The 12,385-nt window shown below is 38.8% G+C and overlaps 1 protein-coding gene across 2 annotated transcripts; it reads right to left on the bottom strand.

Moving 5' to 3' along the window:
* Positions 1–9,285: 9,285 nt before the first annotated feature.
* Positions 9,286–11,248, bottom strand: LOC119647148 (lipase member H-B-like). Of its 2 annotated transcripts, none has more exons than XM_038047943.1 (8): positions 11,031–11,248; positions 10,939–10,973; positions 10,638–10,884; positions 10,401–10,558; positions 10,083–10,285; positions 9,848–10,013; positions 9,672–9,776; positions 9,286–9,604 (listed from the first exon to the last, which is right to left on the bottom strand). In XM_038047943.1, exons 1-8 carry the CDS (start codon positions 11,085–11,087, stop codon positions 9,454–9,456), a joined length of 1,122 nt encoding a protein of 373 aa, XP_037903871.1. In that variant the 5' UTR covers positions 11,088–11,248; the 3' UTR covers positions 9,286–9,453. The 2 variants fall into 2 exon arrangements, with proteins under 2 accessions (XP_037903871.1, XP_037903872.1); XM_038047944.1 differs by having other exon boundaries at positions 9,287–9,604; positions 10,638–10,865; positions 11,031–11,247.
* Between the last annotated feature and the right edge of the window lie 1,137 nt (positions 11,249–12,385).

Raw genomic sequence — 12,385 nt, 5'->3', positions numbered from 1 at the left:
AAGTTCGCTATCATTTCAAATCTATATTTTCTCTGAGAAGAATAAAAAAATATTTTCCAAAGGCTATACCGCATCCCAAAGTCGACTATATCCACAGCACTCCATTCGAATCAAGAACCAAAAATTCTAATTCCGCTGATGAAATTCCAATCAATTTACCACGCTATCTATCTAAAGGACTAAAAATCGCACTATTCTTTGAAGTAATAAAAACTTGTTGTTTCTTTTTCGTTGGTGTGGATACCGATATTTCGGGAACCACTTGTTCCCTTCATCAGTGCTAACAAGTTCAACAAACTTCCCTTCATCAGTGCTAACAAGTTTGTTGAACTTGTTAGCACTGATGAAGGGAACAAGTGGTTCCCGAAATATCGGTATTTGCAAGAATAAATATCCACACCAACGAAAAAGAAACAACAAGTTTTTATTACTTCAATTAATTAATTGTTGGAAACACCGCATAATTTCACTCTGACGGAGCACTATTCCTTTTCAACTTTTAAGTTCTAGTCATCGTTTTCCATCTAAAGAAAAATACACAATGCTGTATCGAACTCGACTCGCCTCACGAACAAAGAAAATAGTTTCTCGAACAAAAAACCCGAACCAGAGAATAAAACAGCAAGCATCAGCTGTACTTTCATTGAACCACACCCACCCATACGACAAAAATCCCCATAATATCAGCTGTCTTCGCAACAATACTTGCATACATAAATCCATTGCAATTTTCCTAGACAAACATTGAAAATGCCTTCGCTAAAGCAATGTTACGACGGGATGTTATGTAGGAAATTGAACGAAGGGTATTGAAAATGTTGAAGGAAATATGCTGCATATGAGCAAATGAATCGTCTCGCCAGCTCGTCGCAGGACAAAGCGAACGAAATGATGAGCATGCTACATTTATTCCTGGTTGTTGATAGTAGCGTTAGCTAATATTTCTGACATTCCAATCGACGGTTCCAGCTACGGCATGGGAGAAACTCAATTCCCTTTTGCTAATGCATCTAAGATTTCATTTGATTGGATTCAATTCTTCCCATATCTCATGCGATCCTCTATGCCCTCACGTCCGTTGTTTACCCATACATTAAAAAGGTAGTCTATGACCTGCTCTCATTGCAATATATGGTCGCTATTCACCCGCGTCAACCATTTCTATGTGCCATTATTCCCGGTCCACTGAAATGCGATTCAACTTCCACAACTTCCCGAAAAGCTTTCACTCCTTCTTACGCTCCTGGGGTGACCCATTCGTCGGCCATCTTGGGTCAGTGAGTTCCACTGACTGTTGTAACCAGGAATATAATTGTCAATGCCACTTCCCCCTTTCGATTACGTCGAACACGGCCTGTGCGCCGATTAAGTTTAATGTTTGAACCCTGAGGCCAGAATACAAGGATGGATCGTCGCAGAGATGTGTTGACGAAGACTTGGAGCCTTTGAGTGAGAGGAGGGATTACTTTCCATGTACCGCTCCCATATAACAACATATAAAGAACATTAGCACAGAGGAGTATCAATTTGGTGTTCAGACCACTGTATTTCCGAATTTTAGACAAGGCAACGAAAGCAGATCTGGTGCTGTTGGACATCTATGTTTTGTTGATTTTGATCTTCAGTCCAACTCTACTTACTTCTCTTTCTAAATCCACAGCCATCTGGGCAAGTTCCCATGACTCTTGACGGTCTCCGCTTTAAACTTCGAATTCCTATGAGCTTTTAACTTCGTTGCAGCATATGACTTTTGTTCCATAATATGTCACTGTGATAATAGTTAGAAGTTTCTCTGTAAAGTCCCTCATGCATAGAGAACGCCAGATAAAGTCCCTGATCTGCCTGTCGGAAACTTTCTCGAAATCTATCAAAAAAGCTTTGAAGGCCAAGATGATTCCTGTTCTGTTTAGAGAAACAGTCCATATTCGCATGTTACGATGACTAACCATTTCAACCACTAGAAGAAGAACTTCACCAAGTATGATTCCGTTAAGATTCTGGGTGAAGTGTTCCTTCCACTTCTTGAGTTTAACATCCTAGGGCTGTGAATTGAGTAATAGATCTAAAGCTGTGTTGAAAGTCGTACTGGTGACACCGATAATACTCAAATAGTAACGTACATCCTGGGTCCCCATTTCGAGGTAAAACTTCAATCTACCAGGGGCATGAGCTGTCAGAGCTCGTTTTATCTTTGCCTCTACATGTTTGGTCCGAAGATGCTTCTTAGCTAGAATAACTCATAGATATCTGAGCGAGTTCTTTTCCTTATCTTTGGAATGGAAACTAGATACGTGTCTGCACGCTAAATATTGGCGATCTCACTAGCAAAAAAGTGGCTATAAACTTTACGATTTTGAGCAGTAAGGGAAGTGGAGACCCGGAGTTCCCGTCTGCATTTTAAGCGTATATACTTCACGCGGCCGGGAAACTTATCCTCAAGGCAGTTCGGCTTCAGAACAGGAAGATTCATAGTGGGTGCTGCTAAGGAGATTGTGGATGCGGTTCATCGAGCCTAGGCACACAGCCGGCGATCTCAATGGATAATGCTCCTCATAGCGCTTGATGTCAGAAATGCTTCCGATTCTGTAAGATGGATAGATATGCTAGCCACTTTGAAAATTCATAGAACGTGCCAACCTATCTTCTGCGGATATTGGGGATTATCTGAAAGACCACTCCCTGCTCTATGAGACCCTAGAGGGGCGGAGGAGGATGGAAATCACATCGGGAGTAACACCGGGATCCATCCTAGGGCCGGACCTCTGGAACGCTTCCTACTGCTAAGATCCGAAATGCTGAAAGAATTACGCCCAGCCTCTTGGCGAGTTGACTATAGAGTCAAAACCAGTGGTTAAATACCTTGGTTTAATGCTCGACTTGAAGATGAGCTTTTTCGAGCAAATCAAAGCAACAGGAGACATGGCTTCAGCGGGAACCTCCACCTTGCGTCGGCTAATGGTGAATGTTGAGTGCCCTATTTCTAGTAGGAGACGTCTTCTTATGGGAGCAACGCAGTCCGTTCTGCTCTATGGCGCGGAGGTATGGGCTTATGCCCTTGACAAGGAAGTGTATAGTAAACCCCTTGCTCATGTACAGAGACGGGGAGCTTTTCGAGTGGCGTCTTTTGCGATAAGTAGCTGAGTTAATTTTACACCCTAGCTCACAGTAGAGTTACTACTTCAGTGGACCGAACTGGGAATTTTGCTGTACGTTTGGAATATCGAAGCATATTCAGGAAGACTCGTCTACACTTTCGTATCCGAGAATATTCTCGTTCTGACTCCGTAGACCATCATTAATCCGTCGGTAAAAATACTGTGTCGTAGGCTTAGAACACATCGCGATCTTCCACTCTGCCCTAACTAGAAGGCTCACTACAAAATTGCTCCTGAAACTCGGCTTACATGTGGGGTAGTCTTTTGGGAACGTCCAACATAGTCGCTGACGAAATGTGACAGCACCGCAAAATACAATGTGGATGTACAAGCGAAGAGTAGCAGGAGGTCGTCTACTCGATTTCAGTTTGGTTCAATTGTATTTCCTGCTCAGCTCCACCACCTATCCAGGCATAGAAGGTTACATCGGCCTTCTTTACCCTCAGTTTTATATTTAATTTTCAATTTAAATTCGGATTCAGGATCACATTCAGCAACTTGAAGTTGGCGAAAACAAACAACAGTGACAATTTTTATTCATTTAGCTACGGATGCTAAAAATTGGGGGGAGGGGGCAATCTGGTAATGATCGTCCGTAATTAGGAGGCACTCTATAGTATTCATCACAAAAGAGGTGAGACTAGTTGGTTGCCTAGATTCTTTGCGGAGTCATGGTTGCGTCTCCTCACTGTCGGTATGAACGAAAAACAGATAAGTCTATAACATCTGGGCCCGCAGATTTATATGTAGAGAATCTCTTTCGAGCCGAGGTGATTTTATCATTGGCATTTACTATTTCGATATTTTCAAACTGTATTTCACACGTCGTCCGGATAGCTGAGTGGTTAGAGCACAAGGCTGTCGTGCGTAAGGTCGCGGTTCAAATCTCGCTGGTGGCAGTGGGATTTGTATCGTGATTTGATGTCGGATACCAGTCGACTCAGCTGTGAATGAGGACCTGAGTCAAATCAGGGTAATAATCTCGGGCGAGCGCAATGCTGACCACATTGCCTCCTACAGTCTACTGTAGTGTACCGTGACGGTCGTGAATGAAGTGCTCTAACACACTTCAAGACCGTGATCCAATATATCATAGATTGTTGCGCCAACGATTATTATTATTATTTCACACTCCTCCTCGCTAGCGGAGTAGTGCCACTGGACTAGCAGCTTCGGCAATTCTCCAGGAGGTTATGTCCAGTGGCCTTTCAACTTTTTAAGAAAGAACCGCATCGGATCTTCTTTAGTCACGATCTTATCAGGATTTGTAGAATCACTGTTATCGATGTTAGAACAATAGTGTACTGCATAAATAGGACCCTAAAACGCTAATTAGACTCATATGTGGTCAATAACAGATCGGAACCTACCAATATGCGATGTAGCATATCTCAAGAGGTTTCCTCCAGCCCCCTCTTGTTCTGCTCTAATTTTGCAAGATGGTGAGTGCCATTCCTGGCTACTACAAGCATGACCCTAAACTTCACTAACGGATATTTACTACGTATATACCTGATGTACATAATTAATACAATGCTATACAATCTACCATGTTTATATTTCCACGGATGCTGCACTGGCGCGGATGAAATGACACCAGAAATAGAAGTGTAGTAAAATCGCCAGGCCGACTAGCCGCGCACTCACTTTTTTAGCAATGAACATTTGCAGGATCAATTATTCAATGCTTTAAGGGGGTCATCCCGTGTGTCGGGTTGGAGAAATCGATTTTTTTTGAATGAATTGTATCTATATATAGTGAAGAATATGTGAGCAAAGGGATTTTTCGATATTCCGAGTCCTTCAGAAATTACAGGGTTAAACAGGTAAGGGGTTTGCAGCCGCGGTTAGAGTACTCGATGAGAAAAAGCATCGAATCTTTTTTTACCTGTTAGTTTTTTACTTGAGCCTTATAAATTTGAACACAGGTATAAATATAAAAAGATGAAAAACCAATCTATCGTCTCAACTTATTTACTGTTGAGAATAAAAAGGATAATCCAGTCTAGAGTGAGCACTGAAAGGCGTTCAAGTTATACTTAGTTATATTTTGTTGTAAGTATTGCGCTGTTTGTGTGTTCAGTGATTTTTTTAAATGGATCGTACGAAGGGAGATCGCTTTAACGTTCAACATCATGGTCGCACTAAAAAACGAGTATTTCATGGGAATCGATAGTTATCAGAGAAGAAAAAAGACTTCGCATCAACATCAGCAAAGAAACTTTTAGCAAGCATGAACATGAATGTTTCAATTGCGACAAGTTTTATATATTGTATATTGGATTTTGTTGAAGTTTTCTCCGGTATTTCTGCAAATTTCTGCAAATAATAAAATATACGTAGTAGTAAAAAAGGAATGGGTAGAACAGAATGTGAACGCGGCTTAGAAATGCAAAGAAGAATCACAAAGGCATTGGTGGAAAAGGGGCTGGATACTGATAAGGGCCTCACTACATTTTCTGGGCTGGCTATTCGTCGACACGCAAATTCGATAGAAGGAATGCAGCAAGAAATTTGGGCAACTTTCTTCCATAAATGTTCTACAAACGAAAATCCTTAGCATCAAAATTGTCCAGCAGGCGAGGACAGTTGGTGCAAATGGCGCAAAGCGGAAGCTAAAGAAGAACTGGATAGTTTCCACCACGAGAAGGCACCTTTGACTGAAGAAGTTCAAACAGTCATCAAACCAATCTACGAAGATTTGTCACGAGATGATCTCGTGAACAGATGTTTAGGAGCAGAGGCCCAGAATAACAATGAGTCGTTAAATGCATTGATCTGGATTTTCGCTCCTAAACACCTTCATTCTGGGGCCAAGGTCGTAGAAATAGCCACTTTTCTGGCTGTAATTATTTTCAATGAAGGATTCGACCGCCATAATGAAGCGCGAATTTGGCGATCCGAACGACGCACACTGGGACGAATCGTTATTTTAGCATGACAAAATTATTTGCTCATTGTTTATGAGAGCGATTTTGGTAAAACATAGAATTCAAGGGTAACAGAGTTTGCTAGTTACAAATTCGAGTAAAATTTCAAAATGGCGGATCCAATATGACATTTGAAGATACGAGATTTCATTCACATTAGTGGTTTTAACGATTCAATATACCCAATTTGACGTTAGATTTATTAAAAAATGTACACGGGAATTAACAGACAGCGGAAATATTAATAAAACAAAAAATTAAATAAAAATGTGTATTTCAAAAGGACTTATTCTTATCTATTAATATATTATGTATAGTAGAAATATAAGTACATTTTTTTAAAATTAGAGTTCTGCTTCTTCGTCTTCATTCGCACAGCAAATAGGAGTTCTTAGCATACTTATTACCACCTGGTTAAATTTGGTTTTATTCTTTTTGGGATTTTTTCGTTTACTTGTTACAATGGGGTCCGAAGATACAAGCATCCAATTAAATATATCAACATTTGTATTTATTCTTGATGTTTTCCTGGAATGGCATTGCCTTAAAATTTTGTATTCCTTATGGCCTGGTTCAATGACATCTTCAGATAACTGGCCTATTGGGAAAGGTAAAGATTTTATAATATCAGCACCATGTAACAAGAGTTTGTGAACCGTGGCACTCATTTTATACCAGCCGTAAAGAGATATAGCCAGATGTGCCGTTGCAACGCAATATATTTTAAAAGTATCTTCCTTGATGTAATGCCCGCATGAAATAACAGAAAGTATATTTGAAAATCGTATTATTAACTCCTTATCAACTCCGGTTATTTCAGATGACAGTGAAGGGCTCTCGAAAAATTTCCTTGCCTTGTTTCCATCATTGCTATTGCCTCCACCTTGCTTCGGCTGATCGACAACGAGGCCCAATTTATTATAGAACTCAGTAGCTATTTTAGTTTTTCTTTCCTTTACATTTGCTTTTGCATTTTCACCTCTTGCTTGCCACTGCTTTATTTCCAATTTATAAGCTATGTGCAACAAATATTCATAGCACCTAATATGAGCATGTAGTACAGAGATACCAAATTTAAACGCGCTTTCATCACAGTCCCTATTTTGCAATTTTCCTAAATCATTTAAATCTTTTGCAGAAGCTTTACAAATATTACACGCCTGCGAGTTTGTATTTTCAGTTAAAATATTAATCGTTTTCCCATCTAACATGGTACATCTAACATGGTACACATCCAACTCGCATGGTTATATAATCCTCCTTGGTTAGGCCAAGATCAACTACAAGACCTAAAGCCTCTTCAGGGCTGTATGCTCTTATAGAACCAGAGGATTGTGTATCGTGAGCAGTCTTAATTTTTTTTATTCTGTTGGGTGAAGATTGGATGGCTAATTTTACAACCTTAGCTACACTTCTCTTTCCAGATTTGACTAAGCTTGATTCTGTGGCCATGTACAATTTGTCTGTGCTTATGCTTGATGTTATTATAATTCACTGATCTGCCTTTTCTTAGTACGTAGAGAACTTTCTTCAAAGTTCTTTTTTGGCCTTCCGGATAGCCGAAGCGGCTCTAATTCAAATATCTCTGGAAGTTTTAAATCTTCATCAAGCCATTTCATGTTGTTGTTCCGAAACCGCTCATACGTGTAATGAGAATTGCGCCATTTTATAAATAATTTTGCAACAAAAGTTTTTACTATATTTTTCAGTTGCTTTGAGCAATTTTCTGAAAGTTTGTTTATGGCAAATTTTTCCGTTATGTAGCCAATCAATTGTTGATTACATTTGGCTGATGACATTTTGTTGAATTGGCTGTTTCTTAGCACTGTAAAAAGTTCCCCTTTCTTAGGAACAGGGTCAAGTCGACTACCTGAAAGAAATTTAGCGATTTTAAGAAAAGGGGGAAACGGGGGACATGAGTATTACATGCCTTTATCAGCTATACGTTGTGCTACAAAACAAGTAAAAAAAAGTCATGGAACTTTTTGGAACTTTTTTTGTAACACAAGCAAAAGTCAAAATTTCAATTTCTTTTAAACATCAAGTAGTAGTATTTTGTGATATGCATACTAAGTAATTACTTCGTACACAGTAATGATATTAATAACTGCAAATTAAAGTACCTACCTGACGATTCTAAATTCATGATACAAAACTTTAATTTTTCTTACTAACAAAAGTGTAACGACCGTATAGTAACTGTCAACAATTTGTTGTAACTCACCAGTATCAACGAATAGAAACAATTACTCAACTTTGCGCGCATGGGATGAGCGCTGTGTCGCAGAAAAAAGGAAATTTTTTCTAGTTCACAATAAAGGGACTTATAGTGTAAATTTCTGGCGCATTTTTTTCAAATTTGGGAAAAATATTTAAAATCGATTTTGTCGTCGTAATATGGTCGTTTGTCCTTATGTGCGACGATCGACTGAACTCGCTAAAAGAGCCAGAATTGAAACCAGAGAGCAACAATCGGCCTTACAAGACTTTTTTGAAGAAACGGAGGGTGCTCTCTATGGACCAGGTAAAGCAAATTAATGGTGAGTTAAAATTTTACTATTGATAATCACATTTAAATTTTCAAATGCGTTTTTCTCGAAACTACATCTTGGAAATCGGCTGCCACCATAGCTCAAAATCTATCCAACCAAATTTTTTGAAATTTTCACGATTTCTTTAATACATATTTCTACGTTTTTTTTATTCATCAAACAAGCCGTAAAAAAACACCAAAATCCAAAAAATTAAGTTTAAAAGCCCACCAAAAATTTACCTTTTAATATTTTCTAATTATCCTAGTTTGCGGACCGTGGAATATTGTCCACATTAAAATGCCGTTTAGTTTTTTTCCCTCAGATGAACACAGCGCCCTCCAGCGTGGCAGCAGAAAAACACCTTTTTTTGGAGATGGGTGCATAAATTAACACGTATTCCAAAAATTAGCTATCACGTATACTAGAAATATCAATAAACATATGGTGAAAAAATCACGTTTCCATCTTTATCCAGTCCTTCAAAATAATTTTTCAAAAGTGATCCTTGCAGAATGTGTATATGACTCTTGATAATTCTGCTTACGGAATGTATTGTGGTAGATAACTGTATTAGTACTTCATCATTAATATCACTACATGAAATATAAGACTGAAATCATTCTAACAAAAGTAATCAAATTTGGATTGTGTCATATATGATAAAAATAATTTATTTTGGTAAATTATTTTCCGAATATAATAATTTGGGTGACAATCCTCTTTAGTGACATCATATGCAGTAACATCTTAAAACACTCCCGTCCTACTTGACAACCAAGTGGGCTTTGTGGTTATATACATATGCATATATATGTATATAAGGAGGTAAAGTCTTCAGATTATCCATCCCTGGCGATTGGTAGATGTTGCCTTATGCTGAATTACACCTGAGGTTCCGTATTCAGTCAACTCTTTCCAGTATCTGACAAGTTTTTTATCTTCCAGGATCACCATCTTTCTCTCAATTAGCCAAGAGGTAGTATCCCTAGCATAGTTAAACAATAAGCAACATGAGGTCTCAATTGAATATTTTTCCCGAAAAATAAGCTCACATTTCTTCGTCTTCTTTAAATATTGAAGGTATGTACCGGGTGCCATCCTCACCACGTGCAAAAGGTGCTTTGCTATTTGTTTGCAAGTAAAATTCACCGGATATTCTGCAAATTCGAAAAAACGTGAGAAGCAGTTCTATGCAGGCATAATAACGTAATATGGGCCATGCTTTTACCCGGGTGGACAATTTATTCCCATAATAAAATTTGAATTAGTTTCCTCAATTTTGTTTATTTTAAAATCATCCCAGGATTTTGCTCTTACAGCCAGGAATTTTTGTGGGTTTTTATTGGCTACACTTTCTGCCCAGAGAAACCATGCACGTGCGTGGCTGCATACATCTGAAATAACGTATGTACTTTCCGGACATGCAGTTCAATATTTCAAAAACCCAGAAAACGTTTGCTTACGAACTATAACTGGTGTTTTCCAGCAGCCAGGTTGCGGTGCGTTTCCACCATTCGGAAAGAAATCTGCTGTTCCTATAGAACCTGGCACCCCGAGAAATCCGCCGTCCGTATGAATGATATCAACAAACTCAGCATCAGCCGAGCTGAGCCCTTGAATTTCTTCTCCATAAAAACCTGGATATGCTGGATCCAATCCTGAAATCCTGTAAATTTAATCGTTATAACTACAATATTTGTAAATAACCTAGTGAAGAAGGAGAAACTGTAAAAAAGTGGATAATATCCAAAACTCTTATTCTCCTTACTAAATCAAGATACCGTTTGATCACAAGTTTGCCATGCATCGATTGCTTGATGATACGACCAATCAACCCAGCCATTTGTGCTCCTAAAGAATGTCCCACGATGTGAAGTTTATCCAAATCTAGACCGGCGACTGACATTTGCATTAATACCTCGGCCACAAGAGTTCCAGTCTGAAAAGGAAAGTATCTATATCGGAGGATTTTGAATAGGTAAATACAATTGGTTCCCGAATCAAAGTCAAGGATTTACCTTTTCCATGTGAGGAATCGAGTCATTAAAGTAACTTGGTTTGGGGCCTACACTCCAATCTAAAGCTATAACGTTATGATCCTGACGAGATTGATAGGCATTGATTACGACTTTATTATAAGATGCCCTAGTATCCACCAGAAATCCATGGATGTATAGCATCGTTGTTTTCGATTTGTCGAATTTTTTGTGCTGAATAATTTTAACTCCGTTTCTTAGGAGGTAGTACTTTGGTTTACGAAAAGATCTGAAATTATTTCGCCTTTTCATTTTAGTTAATCAAATATGAAGGAAACCTCACTTCGGCTTGTAGAACATAAAAACTGGCCCCTGAAACTGAAATTAAAGAATAATTATTCAAAGAGGAATGTGGCCCTCTCTGTAAAGGTTTACTTGATATGGGTCAAACCTTTCGCAGATTGCTGATATCCATTTCTTCAGTAAGCTCATCACAGCTGAAAATAAAAATCGAATTGAACTTTTAAGAAACAGAAATTTAAAATTTTGAAAACTGTTTTAAAGGTATCGATATGAAACTAGATAAAAGTATTTATGTCATATTATAGCATTTTCAATTAAAGCATGCATGTATATAGTTTTCATTTTGTCAAGCTAAGTTCTAACGGGGGACACAGATATGATATCAAATCAAGATACAACTAAACTAAACCCAGGGCCCTTAGATGATAACTCCCATGTCTTCTAAGGGCGCCGCATTTTTTTTTCACGACGTTAGGGAATGACAAAAATCACCATGAATTGGGTATTCCTAAATCTTTCGGCTGTAACTTTTGCTAATGGAAGTAGAATCATGTTGAAGCAATATTTTATTTTTCAGAATTGGTATCTTGAAAACAGCTATCGATTTTTACAAGTAATGAAAACTTTATTCAGACGAAAAAGATTTGCAAACAGGCATGCATCGTACATAGAAGGACTGGCATAACTGGTGAAAAAATTTGAGGAAATTTGTAAAGATTTTCGTGGGATCCGTAGTGTCCGATTTATCCTGTGACGAACTGACAAATCACATCTTGCATGCAGCATAGTTCCTTTTTCTCCTATTCAGCTTCTTTGCCACCCTCACTATCCATTTTTCAAATTCCTAGCGTCCATGCCTACGTCATATTACACCCAAAATATTCACTTGCTTTAAAATACCAATTTGTAAATATAAATAAACGATTACCATTAATCCTTGGTTGGGCACAGCGTGTCAACCAAATGCCTCAGCTGCTCCCACGACTTCCCTAGACAGCCACACTCCTGCTCTGTGTCAAGCGCACTTGGGGCGAGCCAGTCGCCGGCCATCTTAGGAAAGTGGATTCCACTCCATGGCGTAGCAGGCAATGCAATTGTTGTCCTTCTCAATGTGTGATCTATACACTGCCACTTCAGCCTTCCGATCGCAGCGACCACGGATAACTGATCTGTGCGCCAATGAAGTTCTGGGTTTGTAGTAGTATCAGGCCGGCGTACTACTATGAAAGGACATAAGCAATTGTTGACGGAGGCTAGAGCCTTCGACTGACAGTGGGGTCACTTTACATGTGCAACTCCCGTATTGCAAAACAAAAGGAACATTAACACAGAACAGTATCAACTTGACGTTGGGATTAAGGTAACCGCATTTCCAGATTTGTCCCTAGTCCTTCTACTTTAGTAGAATATACATTTCCTGTTCACGTTGTCGAAAGCTTTCTTGGAATCGATGAAGAACATTTGAAGCGAAGATTTAAACTCCGCGC

Source organism: Hermetia illucens, chromosome 1, assembly GCF_905115235.1.
Source record: "Hermetia illucens chromosome 1, iHerIll2.2.curated.20191125, whole genome shotgun sequence".
In the NCBI taxonomy this organism is placed as follows: domain Eukaryota; kingdom Metazoa; phylum Arthropoda; class Insecta; order Diptera; family Stratiomyidae; genus Hermetia; species Hermetia illucens.
The sequence above is the reverse complement of the archived record's forward strand: the minus strand, read 5'-3'. Positions and strand labels throughout refer to the sequence as shown.